Source organism: Rhinoderma darwinii, chromosome 2 (assembly GCF_050947455.1).
Source record: "Rhinoderma darwinii isolate aRhiDar2 chromosome 2, aRhiDar2.hap1, whole genome shotgun sequence".
Taxonomy (NCBI): domain Eukaryota; kingdom Metazoa; phylum Chordata; class Amphibia; order Anura; family Rhinodermatidae; genus Rhinoderma; species Rhinoderma darwinii.
Window position 1 is genome coordinate 184,016,070 of NC_134688.1, and position 16,640 is coordinate 184,032,709.

General features: G+C 39.1%; 1 protein-coding gene across 3 annotated transcripts in view; it reads right to left on the reverse strand.

Moving 5' to 3' along the window:
• The window catches only part of GABRG3 (gamma-aminobutyric acid type A receptor subunit gamma3), a 485,326-nt gene that overhangs the window by 163,136 nt on the left and 305,550 nt on the right, over positions 1–16,640 (reverse strand). For all 3 annotated transcript variants that reach the window (XM_075852586.1, XM_075852584.1, XM_075852585.1), the window contains exon 5: positions 4,998–5,080. In XM_075852586.1, the coding sequence (XP_075708701.1) occupies positions 4,998–5,080 (83 nt within the window). The remainder of the gene's footprint in view (positions 1–4,997; positions 5,081–16,640) is intronic.

Genomic DNA, 16,640 nt, shown 5'->3' on the forward strand with positions numbered 1-16,640 from the left:
TTCTGTTTACATCTAGAGGCTGAAAACCTGTCTTGTCCAAATGACTCAAGCACTCTGCTCATAACAAAGTTTATGCACATTTATCAAGCTATGCTCCTGTGTAAGTTGGATAGGTTTTCAACCTCTTGATATAAATTTTCTATTTACTGACAAGAAGATATATTTGCAAAGTTTCATACCTTTTCATTTTACAATAATTACTAACATAAAACCAGAAGAACCTCTTTAAAGTTGAATATTCTTGACCTTCAGCATTATATCTGTCAATGTCAGCTCGACATTAATTATGCCAGTAGTGGTCACAATGTATCGTAATACCTTCAATGGTCTTTTATATTTGTTATTAATAGCTTGACTGAGGGGTTATTACATAATAGTACAAAAACATAATATAAAATGCACAATAATATCAGCAATCGTACTCATAATTAATTTAAACGGTAGCCAAAGGCATAGAATATTGTTACATGAGTCATGCTGCTATTTGAAAACCACAACCTCAGCAAATTCATTAGAAATGACTACTAGTGTCATGTTCTCCAAAAATCTGACATTATATGGAACGGGGGTGAAATGGGATAGCATTGACCTATGTGTTAAACAGTTATTTCCTACTCACATTAATGACATATCCACATATTTGCCATAAATGTCTGATAGGTGCGGGTCACACCTCTATGTGGAGAACACGGGTCCACCAACCTCCGTCCCACCAGGTGGCTGCCGCATCTGGATGGAGAATGACTGCAGTCATGGCTGTAGCTTTCTCCATTCAGTTTTATGGGGATTAAGGAAGCCGACGAGCTCTCCGTTCTCCACATAAGTGCTTGTTCCAGATGTGGTGACCCACACCTATCACACATTTATGGCATATACTGGGCATATGCCATAAATGTGTGAGTTGGGAATATCCTTTTAAGAAGCAAGTATCACTGCATTCCATGAAATGTTTAAACTTCCAGAGAGAATAAATATATGGCCAATAGTCAATGGTATTATCCAAACAACTGGGGTAGTAAATGATTTCATATAAAGAACGTATGGATGAGGTCAGTTAGTACTTTGTTAGATAAAAAATATATGTATTTGAATTTTGGGTTGTCTTTTCTGTGGTTTTCCCATTAACCTCTACTGATGATACCACTCACTAGCGAATGCTAATATGAAAAGCAAATGGAGGTCTGTCATCCAATCTGAGTAGTTTGCTAATTTGCAAACCACAAAATAAAATTGGAACAAGTAAATCCAAAAATCTCATTCACTTGAGCGATTCATGGCTTTGTTCAACCTCCACTTTGGATGGAGATATAATATGTCGGTAGACTTTTATGGGGCCCTAATGTATATCCATATACCACCGATTTCCATTGGATACCATATTACGGAGGTATTTGAACCTAGAAAAATTGCTTCTGGCAGAGAATAATCTATAATATAGAGCCGTATGGAGCACCAAAGGGCAAAGCACAGAGGACTTATAGCTCCATAATATAGAGCCACAGGGACTCCTCATGATTTCGGACAACCTTTTTGCACACGGTTTAAATGTGTGCATAAGGCATTAACGTTGACTTAAGATAACTGATGTGGAAATGTGTGTAATAAAACCTAAAGTGTACTTCTATGAAACGCTTATAAAAAAAATTCATCAATAGCGCAGGTTTAAAATTAAAATAGTAAAATCTTATATGTTGATTCTGATCTGATTTAGAATCACCAATAAGGTCTGCGTACATTTTCTTTTTTTAGAATAAAGACAACCTGCTCTGAACTCTTCTCCATTCTATGCTTCATTTACACACCATTGTCTGACAACCTGTCACCTGCATTTCAGCCATAAGAAGGTGTGGGAGAGTGATAAAAACTTACAATTCTTTTTCATAATAAAAATCTAATTTACAAATACTGCATCTAATGTCACACTTACCTCCGGAACTATTCTTATCACTGCTGTTGTAATTATTATGATTAATATTATAATTATTATTATTATTTGCCTTTTTGCTAGCTGATGTATTATTTAGAAAATCAGTGCGACTTAACAAAAAAGGGATATTAATTTTTCAGTCATATTCTTATCTATCTTTTTTTTTTCATAATTAAATTTGAAACTGTTATGAACTAGAGTGCAAAATTACACTTTAGTTTTAGCCTTCCTTCTTTTGTAATAACATGTTTGGCTTTCTTCTTTTTTTTCAATTGTTTGATTTTTCCTTTAAAAAGTGTTCTTCTATCTTCAAATCTAGGCTGCATTAGAACCTACATCTCTGTCATCACTCTGCCATCGGCTATATGTTTGATAGATGAGAAATACTTTTCAGCACAGCTTGATTTGATCAATGTGTAATTCCACTTGGCATCTGTTATTCTGATTTGAAAGTAATGTTTTATATCCCTAAATATGGTTCATTATTACTCCCTTGAATCTTCAAACAATATAATCAGCAACACAATTCTAAGAATATAAGGATTGCTATGCATCCAGTTAACTTTTATAATTGATTTATTGATTAATAGAATGTTATAAGGATAGTGCATCATGTTTGCACAATTAACAATTAATTCATAAAACTCACTATATATTGGCATCCCATCCTAATCTCCAATAATTGGATTACCTTCAGATGCCCCAAAAGTATTCTCCCTCTATAAATTCTGGGCTCATGCATTTGATTATCCTGCTTGATACTTATTGTTGATTTTCTTATTATTTGCTGCTTGTACTTGTCTGAGTTCCAAGGTCCAACTCTGGGAACCTCACCTATCGGGAAAATGGGGAACCTGCAATCTACCTTCAAGGATTCACAGCAGCCACTTTCCCAATAAATTAAATGGAGAGGTGGCCGCATATGGCACTATCCATTAAGGTCTATGGAGCTACAGGAAAAACCAAGTACTGTTGTATCAAAATCCTATGAAGCTGGAGGAAGATGACTGGCTATTAGAGATCTTTGACATTACTTATAATGGTGAAAAAACAATAGAATTGGACAAAGGAAAACCTGCACAATATTACCTTAAAATCAGGTATTGGGTACAGGTAAGTTATCCCCATTGATATAAGATTGCCGGTTGATATCACTAAAATCACTGAGGTGTATTACGAAATATCTAATGTTTATGGACAACTTAAAAGGTTGTCATGGTGGATCCTGATAGAGCCCATTGATTTATAATAAGGTTTCTTGTTGTAGCTATTCTTGCCCTCAAAAACCCAGTAACGAAACACAGAAAAATGTAAACAGAGCTTCGTTATAGCATTAGTTGAATGAACTAATATAAAAAAAGTTTTAAAATTAGACATTAAACCGGAAAGACAACAAATTATTTTAGACCAAGATGTTATTATTAAGATGTTTATGATCATGAAATACTCTTCAGCAGTTTACCTTTATATAAATGTACTATTAATATCTAGAAAAAACTTCTTTAAACTTGTAAATATTCTAAGAGACACAAAACAGTCATTTACTTTATATTTCTAGTTAAAACAAATTTCAATCACATAATCAATACAAAGAAGTACTGCAGGAAGATATTTATTTCTACTATGCTGCTTTTTACTGCTTTTAAATTAATGACGGCTAGCTTAACACAAAAGATTTCTCTTTTAGGAGGCTATAACACATACACTTAAAGCAAATAACAAGAAAACATACTAACAATTTTGAATAATTGTCAAGTTGGCTAAGCTCGGTTTATTGCTGCCTCAGGTAGGTAATTCTGAGTAAAGTAACATTTTATCAAATTCATTGTTTTGATTTTGCAGTTTATTTAGTCAATTACATTTTTATTATATTTCTTATTAAACTATTTATTCATACCTGTGTGAGCTTCCCATTCCACGTCCATTACTGACAATGAAATGGTAATTATTTACTAAATCCACTTGATAAGAGTAATAGTATATGATTTTAAATTAATGTGACTATACTGGTACAAGTTTTCTTCCTTGATATTAATCCAGTATTATTCATGTATAGCAGACGTCTCCAACCAGTGGCTCGGGAGCCACATCTGGCTTGCAACCACCTCCTGTGTGGCCTGTGATATAATCCCTGAGTTGTGACTAGATTCACTTGTTACAATAAGTCTTTCACATTGACAGTCTTATTAAACATATCCTAACCCCCAAATTTTTGTAGTGTAATACCCTAGTATTTCGGCATGTACCAACTAAAACATGCAGTATTGCTTGTATTACTTTCTTCACTACAGTCAATCTGGATTGAAGAGGAGCAGATGAATATCTGATACTCACTAAAATATGTATATGCAAATGTTTGCAGTGTCAAGTTTTCTTGTATTCCCTGAGGTTAATATGGCTTTTTTCCATTTCTGAGTTGAACGTGGCACCTGACCATAACTTAATGTGGCTTGCAAGGTACAAAAGGTTTTGGACCCCTAGCATTTATTATAATATATCAGTAACATTGTGACACCATTTTCAAAAAATCCAGTTGCAAATTTGTTTGATCCCTTTTTATTTTCATTGAATGTTGTCCTCAGCTGAGCATCTTCTATGAAAGGAACTCATTTATTACAGCACATCATATAACTATATTGGGTTTATGAACATGAAAATTAAAGGGCTTGTATGAGATTAGAAAAACATGGCTGCTTCCTTCCAGAAACTACATTACTCTTTTAAATGGGCTGTGTCCGGTATTGCCACTCAGTACCATTCAAGTGATTGGTGTGTCTCTGGTAAAAAGTAGCCATGTTTTTTTTAAATCTCATACAACCCCATGAACAACCCCTTCAATTAAACAGTACAATATTTTACACCATACTGAAATTTAAACTTTAAAGTTCTAACAATCAAACAAAGGGAAAATCATGCCATTCAACTGAATTGATACATAGCTGCTATAAATTTAAATATTACGGTAGGCAACAGCAAATATAACGGGACAAAATACATAGCATCATAAATGTTATGAAATGAATCACTCCCTACCTCTCAGAAGACATACATTCACAGATTGAATACTTACAGCTTGAGAATATGAGTGGGCACGAATGTTCATCCATGGGAAAGTTGTGCAGTTGTAGTTGACATTCAGCGTTGATGGTGAGCCTAGAAAGAGATTATGTATCACTATACTAATTCAATAATAAACAATGTGAAACTTTCTTACCTGCTCATTTATTCATTTATTATGGATGGAATAAACAGAAACCTGCTTAAAGGGAACCGGTCACCAGCATTTCACCTATTAAACCAGCAATAACTGGTGGTAGTGGGTGAAAAATAATTTCTACATAACCTATAATTGTCTTCTTAGTCGGCTCTGTAGCTTTAGTATTCAGTTTTTTAGTGTTCCCACACCGTATGCTAATGAGCAGAAAAGTCATATCTTCGTTTGAAAAGAGTCAAATATTTGTTTAAAAAAGAGTCAAATCTTCATTCCTCAAGTGTTTCCGAGTTTACCCCGCCTACTTACTTTTGATTGACAGCTCCTCACTTTCCGCCAGCACACAAAATCCCACGCTTGTTCATTGATGTTCTCCTCTGGTGTGTGCGCACAACGGGACACCGGATTAAAACCGTTATTTACAGTCGGAGGAGGAGTTTAGGAGTGGGGATAACGGCAATTAACTTTTTATAGCAGCGGCCAGTGAGGGATAAGTAAAGGTAAATAGGTGAAATGCTGGTGACAGGTTCCCTTTAAGGAATGTACATTAATATTACATTGTATACTGCCTCAAATTAAGAGAAATGAGATATATGATTTATACCATTGCACACATGGTTCTAAAATAGTTGCCATAAAATCCTTTTTTGTATGCTTAAAAATGGAGATGAGCTGGTTATACATTAAGTCATGACAGCTGGACATAAATTTGCTGTGCAATGAGTTTTTCACTAGCATAACTTCTAAAAGTGGGACTTGTTGACTACATGATATGTAATTAGTTAGAAACATAATAGAATAAGGTTTCGATATTTGTGAAAGAATAACACACCAATAATTGGCCTCTGTGGTTATCACCCAACTTCACTAACAAGTCTCAATGTGATTTGTATTTGTCATAGCCAAAATTTTGAATGCAAAAGATTTTACTATATATGTTACAGAATGAATTTCTTGCCGGGTTTAAAGTCAATGACACTAACCTAATAATTATATATTTGTGGAATATTTAGTCTTAAAGAGAACCTTTCACCTCCCCATACATGTGCAGCTGAGTGCAGCATGTAATGGGGAGGGCAGAACAAACCCTGGGGCACTTTACATTTTTTTTCTACATCCCTCCGTTATTTATATATCGGTGACGTTATATTTGGGGCCCAATATTTAAATAACCCCCTGAACAGTCAACGGAGTGTGTACTGGCAAGGGGGCATGTTACTATGGCTGTGACACTGTCCAATCAGATATGGACAGTGCCACAGCAAGAGCGAGCAGAGAAAGTGTGTGATTGCAGTCTTTTCACCTGAACTGGCAAGTACTGGCAAGTAATTTAGTCCATCACTCGATAGCCTCTCCCTGCCCCCTTACCAAATTTTGATGGTGCTGATATATATGCCTGAACAGACTGTTGTGGCTGTCAATCATTGGTGAAAAGGTCTGGAGGAGGCAGAGAAAGCATCAAGCTTCTGAATGGAGTGGACTATGAGTCTGCTGTATTCTTTCTTCTCTTTTGTTATACAATTGCCACCATATTTTTGTGCCATTTGGTGTAATAGCACATCAGACCTGTGATGATAACATGCTGCCCTATTTTCATGACAGATCCATTTTACAGTGCCTTGAAACATGACTTTATTACAATTTCAAACCTCTTTGTCCTCTAATACTTTTGCCCAATTTAACAATAACTGCAACTCTTAAACTTGTTAAAATATTTCTCTCATTAACCTCGTAAGGGCGTAGCTCATATGGCCTTGATGCAGCATATTTTTCCACTGTGTTCTGTGGCAAAAAATTCTAAATTTTTTAAATCCATTCTGCCATATTTTTTTGTTTATTGTTCTTCAAACACTTTAAAAGGGTTTTCCAGTCCTGAGAAATGAATGGTCTATCCTAAGGCCATCATTATCTCATTGGTCGTGTCCGACTCCCAGCACCCCCACCGTTCATCTGCTTTGAAGGGGCCGCAACGCTCGTACAGGCACTGATTCCCTTCATTTCATGTTACTACTCACACTGTAAATCGCCGACACACTTGTAGCTGTGGTTCACATTATTACAGTCTAAGCAGTAAAGGAAATATATACACATATAAACACACAAGACTTTTTATGCCAGTGCACCACAGCGGTGGAAACAAGATGTGACAAGCAGAAAAAGTCAACTGAAAACAATTGCCATGTAATAAGGGATTGTCAGAATACATGTATACATGTATTAATACAGGCATTTGTTAATCGCGTTGTGTGTATGAATATAGATGTATCATAGCAACAACATACATATCTATGGACATGTTTTTGTATCCCAAGTATGGTGCTGGATGTGTTTGTTATGATGGAATACGCAGTGAGCTATTGTAAGTCGCAAAAACCCATATCACACCTGTTGGTGGTAGCTTGGGCACAGCCATACATTTCAGAATAGAATGATGACATATTCCAACTTTCCTTATTTGGATATTTACAAACAAATTACATCAGAAAATGCACAATCATCCTATAATATGACTAATCAGGACAGGCCACATTGTGATCAATGGCTAAAATATGAACAAAAAGAGTGTCCAGAGAGAGTAGGTGGAAGAGTGAAACGAAAGGAAGGAGGAAAGAGGATTAGGAATGCAACACAGCTGTGAAGGAATAGACCGCTGGACGGTAGGTATGATCATATCATTTGTAATTATTGTGCACATATGTGTATGTCTTGCATATGTTTTAGTTAGTTAGGTTTATTTTACGTCGTACGTATTGTCTGAAAGCATGCTAAACTGAAAACCTTATAAGGAGACATAGAATTATTTACCGTGTGATCTAAAACTTTTGGATGACGTGACTAATAGAAATCGCCACCCTGATCCAGTAGAAATCGCCACCCTTTCCTTGTAGAAATCCCCACCCTGCAGAAATCGCCACCCTGCCCTTGCAGAAATCGCCAACCTGCCCCTATAGATAGCGCCGCACACATCCCCCTGCAGATCGCGCCCCCTCACTGTAGTTACCGCCATTCAGACTCACTATGGCAGCGGAAACCCCAACCAGAGTGTAGCCGATGCTCTGGCCGGGGATTCCGCTCCCACCCCTGATGTTACTGTCCATATATACACAGTGACGTCAGTGGCTCTCTCGTAGAGGGAATCCCCAGCCAGAGCTTTGGCAACGCTGTGGCCAGGGATTCCGCTTCAGGAGAAGCACCTGACGTCACTGTCTATATATGGATAGTGACATAATGGGCTTCTCCAGTAGCGGAATCCACGGCCAGAGCCTTGCCAACACTTTGTCCCGGTGATTCCCCTCCTGGAGAAGCCTCAGACGTCACTGTCCATATATATGGATAGTGTTTTCAGGAACACCTCCTGTAGAGAATCCCCCAGCCAAAGCATCGACAATACACTGGCTAGAGGGATCCCCAATTGCGCTACCTACAGGGAAGTGGGGCTGGGTGGCACTACCAAGGAGGGGGACTGGGTGGCACTAACAGGGAGGGGGGCTGGGATGGCACTAATAGGGAGGGAGGTTGGGTGGCACTAACAGGGGGGATTCCACTCCTAGACAGGGGCTCCCTCTAGTAGCGGAATCACTGTCAAGAGTGCCGGCAACGGTTCTGATGGGGATTCTACTGCTGGAGAAGACATGATAGCAGTGTCAGCACCCGGCGGCCGAGTGAGTCCCCTGCACTTGACCGGGTTTACCCGGGTACTGACGCCTGCCCTACGGCTGCACTAAAGGGGTTACTTGCAATCATGTGCAGAATGTATTTCATGATTGCAAGTAACATCTAGTAGGCTATATACTTATCGTGTCGGCTCATTCATTGGGCTGGTATGAAGCTACACGGAGAGCACTGGTCCAGGTGGGAGGAGTGGAGCGGCCATGGGGGTGGGGCAGGCACGGGAGTTGAAGGGAAGCGGCCTCTCACCAACGTCACGATGTAGTTCACATCGGCCCGACGTTGCATAAAACTGCCGTCTGGTGTGGCCACTAACTATAGAAGCTTTTGGTGAGTCTCATTGCATGGCCAGGCTGTGATAGGCTCTCCCACTCCTAAGCCTCCCAGCCTGAGTGGTAGAAGATGGAGTCACTCTCTCAGACTTAGGAGCAGGTGCAGACTGATTACCCACGGGCGTCGACACAGAAGCTGTGTCTGCCAGATCCTTTACAGGTGATAATTACAATTATTATTAATTAGTTCACAATGTTACTACTATTACAAATTGGTTCACATTACATACTTTTTGCTATATCACCACATGTTTCGTTTGGCTTCTGTATATACACAAGCTCTCTGCGACAGTGCCAGTGCTTGAAGTACCAGGAAGAGTACACAAATAAATAACTATTTCTTTAGGTCTATTTCAACACATGATATTAATTTGGACTAGCAATAGATGGTTTCTAAACTAATAAAAATCTGTGAAAACAACAAAAAAATAATATTTTAATTTCTCTCTTCACGATACTAAATTGCAGACCACACCATAAACAGTACCATGATAAAACACTCAAATATCTGTATTAACAATGTTGCAATTCCTTTATAATTTTTAAAGAAAATAGATAAGGAAGTGTATGAAAGGAAAATATCCCAATCCCACTACAAGGAGAAGTGAAATGGGAATTATCAGAGTTTATAACACAAAAATCACAACTATTTACCATAAATAGTAGTTAACATAAGATTATCTACAGTGTAAATCACCAGGTGGTCATAATAAAAGCCAATCAGGTAACAATCATCATACCATGCAGAGGCATACCCAACTACAGCCAAAGTCCCTACCATCACGCCCCAACCTGTGTTTCGCAGCAGCTTAGGCTAAACTACCATTTAGTATTGCGTATAGGGGTTGATGTTAGTTGAACTACTTTTTTCCTGTTCTAATTGAAATTGTAGCTAAAAGTCATATATTTTAGCAAGTAGTACGCCAGGAAAAATGTAGGCTCTGAGACATATACCCAAAAGGCTTTTAATAAATGTGTTGCATCTTTCTTCTGGCCAAGTGCCATCCATTCCCTCCTCCCATCGCACATAATATCAGAATACAAACTTAACCAGTTCTCTTTGGTTCTCCCGTCCAGGTCCCCTCAGGCTCACTCAGCATGCCGCTGCTTATACAAGGTCCTTAAGCCGAGCAGCATTAGGGCCCTAAATGTGTTATAACACTTAATTTCCTAAGTGCTGCGTCACATACAATGTTGTATGTGCTACAGCATGCTCAGGGAGCCGAAGGGGACCGAAGGGGTGTAGTGGAAAAGTGAGGTGAGCATATATTTTTTGTTTTTTTTATTGTTCGACGGGGAAAGGGGGATGTCTGATCTAGGGAGCAAGTTTTCTAGCGTAAATTCGAGCACATTTTTTGAACTGTGGTGACCCTGCCACTTTTGTTTAGCCATGCCCATTTCCAAAAATGACATGGGTGGCATAAGCCCAAAATTCAAAATTTTCATTTCAAATTGCGACTCTTGATCCCTTTTGTGACTTTTCTATACCAAAAAGCTAGTGTAGAAAGGTTGATACATTTCAGCCTTTAATGGGTACATACTGCCTCCAATTTTATAAGGAAGCACACGGAGGCTTTTTCTCATAGATTCCGTGGAAGTCTATGAGTCCACAGGAAAACAAATTGTGCCATGTTTCATTACATATCTAATTACAAAAGTATTTTCCCCTAGAAGCTTTACAATATATTGGAGAATAAGGCATCATATGGAGGCACATGAGGTATCTACAGTTGAGGTCCAACATAGAGGTCCGATATTGTATTTTTCAAACACTTCCAAAAATCTTTAAAAAGTTTTTTACCTGCCTGACGAAGACGCCCGTCCGGCATTGAAACGTGTAGCAGTACATCCATTTTTATTCTCTTATTTATTTATTGTTTTTTTATCACACGCAATGTATAATAAAACATCTCTACCTCAAAAAATGGGTCTGTAAAGAAAAACACACCAGCTACACAGAAGCGCCCGATGCAATGAGCTATTTTTCTCTATATCTAAAAGCAAGTGTAAAGACCACGTAGAGGAAACTCCAATCCTGGAGGCATCCACCGTGGGTCCACGCCCGAGGCTTGCACAGTGAAAGTTCACCAGGCAAACAATTAAGTCAAGTTGTGCTGATGATCCTGCACAACAACACCAGGTGAGTCGATTACAACTCTACCATAGAGGAGCGCCATTTCTCTTTTTTATACCTTTTCCAAAAAATCAATATTGATATTGATCTATACTGTACTATGCTTTTTCTACACTGGGTCAAAAGATGGCCTTCTTAATATGGGGTTATACCGAGACATGTTTGTGGATAAGAAAATAACTGGTTATCACATCCAAAAGACTAAGTAAAGGTACAAATGTTAGTGAAAAGCAAATTTGTTGTTTCCTGTGCCCTAATCTGTTTGTTTTATTTCTCCAAAAATGTGTATATATTGTAGGTTTATTATAAAGATACAACATAAATTTTAAATGTGCTTTTTGCCCAAGGGATTCAAAGCTCAGTCCTGGGGTGAACTAACAAATATTTTATAGAGCGAGTGTGTTATTTGCCCTCAAAAGATAGACCAAACATAAGCGGTTAAAATTTTGTTTTTTATAATATCTCTCTGATTGGTCCAGACAATGAGTTCAGGAGAGAGGGGCTGCATGGCTGAAGGCTGAAATCCTTGGTATTGACAGTTTATTAGTACCCGTTGATCTGAGGGGATGGCAAGGAGCGAGGGGCTTAAGTAGCCATGTTTAGTATTTAGGAGCCAAGTTGTTTATGGCTTTAAAAGTTAGCAAGCAGATTTTAAAAGTAGTTCTTCACTATATAAGCTTAGGGGTTTTTTTTATAAGCAATTTACATTTTGTCAGTGATTGAAATCTTATTCTATGCCTGGAGGTGTAGTCGTTGCTGTGAGTGACTGCTATGACCACTGCTTATCATAGGAAAAAAAAGTATAAACATTTATTTATATGATTAATCACATATAGATGTTTACGATCCACACAACACAAATTATTGCACTCCCCCGACATCCCTGAATGCAGACTTCAATAAAGATATGTAAATGATTTTTGGGCTCTTCTGCCGAATAGTCAGCGATGCTGAAAAGCATAGCTAATCACCAATTTACAAAGTCAGTCTTAATATAAACATATGTCTGGAACAGGTTGACTCCAGAGTATCTGTCATACATAATCTTCGTATATTGGTAGGATCCACAAATGAATCCCTAATGGTTATAACAACTGAAGTAAAAAAAAATCTGCGTTCTAATCCACTAAAAATGAAAAAGTTTAATTTAATTCAATGTGCACAGTGTATTACAGTTGACCTGCACCTTGCATAATGATTATGATGATATAATCTTTATACTATAGGGTGTACCTAAAGTGAATATGTCAGCTGAATTCCAGGGACAAGTCTGTCCTCCTATTTGGCACAAAAAATATTGGACCATTTGGCTATTAGGAGCAATCAAAGAATATGCCAGACTTATAGTTTTTTGTCCGGTGTATTCTTGAGTGGAGCGCTACTCCCACCTATCCCCGCCCCCCTCCTCACAGTGATTGATGGGCTGTTTTGTTTGGATATACACTGCAACCAGCCATCAATCACCGATGAGAAGGGCAGAGGGAGGCAGGATAGCGCTCCCATCATATATACACCAGACTCAGAACTATGAGTCTAGTGTATTCTTCGATCATTCCCATTAGCCAAGTGACACAATATTTGTTGTGCCGTTTTGGCTAATACGAGTAGGAACCTGTCCCTGTAACATGCTGCCCTTACCTAGGGAAACATATTTAACTGACAGAACCGTGTTAGTTAACATTAGAGAATTTTCTAATTGTTTAATGGTCCATCTTCTTTGTATATGGATTAAATGCTGCTTTAGACAGTTCGTTTTTACTTAACATAAAAGATGTGTCCTACTATACATTGAGAGCAGTGAAGAGTCATTTTATTCAAGCCTACAGTCATATGTACTAGGTCCCTGGATAGTTACAAGTTCAGAGGATTATGTATTCAGTGAAGCTCCACTCTGGCCTATGCATTTATCAGCTGGCATACTATTTCTGCAATGTTCTATCATCCCAGTATAAGCTATTTTTATCATACCAGTTATATTTTATGTTAGAATTCTAAATCTCGCAAAGAAAAAATGAAAATGAACCATTATATAAAAGGTTAAAAATAACACATTTATATGATCAATACCTGAACATACCTGTCAAGCTTCTACAGCTACTCTGCTATAGAATCCCCATGACAAAACTTCCTACCTTGCACTCTGGTTGTTCAGTGTTGTCATAGTAACATTGTGTAAATCTAAAATTCTATCCTACTTAACCCCTTCCCCCCGGATCACGTACAGTAACGTCAAGAAAACTGGTGTCGTACCGCATTTTCACGTTACTGTACGTCATGGAGATGAAGCTGGCTCAGGAGCTGAGCCAGCGACATCACCGCCGGGTGACAGCTGTATGTTACAGCTGGCACCCTGAGGTATCGGACAGGACCGGACCTAGCCTCCGATCCGACCGATTAACCCCTCACATGCTGCGTTCAATAGAGATCGCAGCATGTGAGGAGTTTATAGCCACCGGCACCCCAGCAACGTGATCGCTGGGTTGCCGGTGGCTGCAAAGGCGATCGGAGGGCTAATGCTTACCTCCCGGTCCGCCAGTAACGGAATCCTCCTATGCCCCGTCGTCGGCGGGGCCCAGGAGGCTTCCGGTACCATCGGCAAGATGGCGCCGGCTCAGCTTCCGGCTCAGAAGCTGAGCCGGCGTCATCAGCAGTGGGTGTCCGCTGTATGTTACAGCGGACACCCCGATCTATCGCCAGGAACCAGAGCTAGCTCCGATTCCTGGCATTAACCCCTTCGATGCAGCGATCCATTGTGATCGCTGCATCCTAGAGGTTTGAAGAAAATCGGCAGCCTTGCCATGCGATGGCAAGGCTGGCGACTGTTAGGGTATGTTCACACGCACTAATTACGGACGTAATTCGGGCGTTTTTGCCCCAAATTACGTCCGAAAATAGCGCCTCAATAGTGCTGACAAACATCTGCCCATTGAAAGCAATGGGCAGACGTTTGTCTGTTCACACGAGGCGTAATTTACGCGCCGCTGTCAAATGACGGCGCGTAAATAGACGCCCGCGTCAAAGTAGTGACCTGTCACTTCTTTGGCCATAATTGGAGCCGTTATTCATTGAGTCCAATGAATAGCAGCGCCAATTACGTCCGTAATTGACGCGGCGTTCAAGCGCCTGCACATGCCGTTACGGCTGAAATTACGGGGATGTTTTCAGGCTGAAACATCCCCGTAATTTCAGCCGTTACGGACGCCCTCGTGTGAACATACCCTTATTATGGCAACAGGAGCCCTAACAATGGACTCCTGTCTGCCATTACGTAAGCTGATTAGGCCCCGCCCAGAGGCGGAGCCTGATCGGCTTGCTGTCAGTGAACAACTGACAGTTCCAATACATTGCACTACATAGGTAGTGCAATGTATTAGAACATCAAACAAACAGTTGGACATTCAAGTCCACTAGTGGGTCTAAAGAAAAGTGTAAAAAAAAAGTGTAAAAAAAGTAAAAATAAAAGTTGTAAAACATACAATAAAAGTTTCAAATAATAACATGAAATGTTAAATACTTTTGTGTCAAAAAAGACAAAAGTATAATAGGTATGATACCTTTATTGGCTAACCATAAAAGTTCTATATGCAAGCTTTCAGAGCACAGAGGCCCCTTCTTCAGGCAGTTTACACAATCGCCCTTTTTCACTTATCAAGTCATTTATTATAGAAAAAAATAATAAAGCCATACATATTTGGTATCGCAGCGACCGTAACGACCTGAACTATAAAAATATTATGTTATTTATCCAGCGCAGTGAACGCCGTAAAAAAAACAACTCAAAAACTCTGCCATAATTACTGTTTTTTTGGTCACTGTCTTCCAAAAATTGAAATAAAAAGTGATCAAAAAGTCGCATGTATCCAAAAATGGTACCTAAAAAATCTATACCTCGTCTCGCAAAAAACAAGCCATCACACAGCTCCATCGACGAAAAAATGTAAAAGTTATGGCTCTCACAACTTGGCGACAGAAAAAATACATTCTCTTTCCAAAAGTAATTTTATTGTGCAAAAAGTTATAAAAAAGTTCTATAAATTTGGTATCGCCGGAATCGTACTGACCCGCAGAATAAAGGTAACATGTAGTTTATAACGTACGGTGAACACTGTATATAAAAAAAAAAGTGGCACAAGCTGGGCACAACATATTTGACACTGAATTGGCATATCTAGGGAAAAAATTTAATTTGTACCTTCCGCAGCGCAATCATATATGGAAAAGACACGTGGGGTGAAAATGCTCACTACACCTCTTAATAAATGGCTTGAGGGGTGCAGTTTCCAAAATGGGGTCACTTCTCAAGGGTTTCTTTTATTATTTCACATCAAAGCCTCTGCAATTGTGAACCAATACTTTATATGTCGCCAAATTAGGCCTCAATTTTACACGGTACTCTTTCACTCCTGAGCCCTGTCGAATGTCCAGGCAAAAGATTAGGGCCACATGTAGGGTGATTCTAAAACAGGGAAACACCGTATAATAATTGAGAGCTGCCTTGTTATGGTGGCACAAGCCGGGCACCACATATTGGCGTATCTAAGGAAAAATTCCCATTTTCATTCTCCCACATCGTGTGCACACGAATTTCTGCAAAACACCTGTGGGGTTAACATGCTCACTACACCCCTAGGTGAATACCTTGAGGGTATTGTTTGCAAAATGGGGTCACTTCTGAAGGGGATCCACTGTTTTGGTCCCACAGGGACTTTGCAAATGCAACATAGCGACCAGAAACCAAATGCAGCAAAATCTGTACACCAAAAGCAAATGGCGCTCCTTCCCTTCTGAGCCCTGCCGTGTGCCCAAACAGCATTTTATGACCACGTGTGGGGTATTGCCGTACTCCAGAGAAGTTGCTTTACAAATGTTGGGGTTCTTTTTTTCCTTTATTTGTTGAGAAAATTAAAAATTTGGAGCTAAAGCTATGTCTTATTGAAGAAATAGGATTTTTTTTATTTTCACTGCCCAACTCTAATAAAATCTATCAAACACCTGTGGGGGTAAAATGCTCACTACACCCCTAGATGGATTCCTCAAGGGGTGTAGTTTTCTCAATGGAGTCACTTTTTTGGCGTTTTCACTGTTTTGGTCCCTCAGGGGCTTTGCAAATGCGACATGGCCTCCGCAAACCATTCCTGCTAAATTTGAGCTCCAAAAGCCAAATAGCGCTCTTTTACTTCTAAGCTCCGCCGTGTGTCCAAACATCCATTTATAACCACATGTGGGGTATTGTTTTACTCGGGAGAAATTGCTTTACAAATGTTGTGGTGCTTTTTCTCCTTTAGTCCTCGTGGAAATTAGAAAAAATTAGCTAAACCTACATTATCTTTGAAAGAATGACGATTTTCATTTTCTCGGCCTACTTCC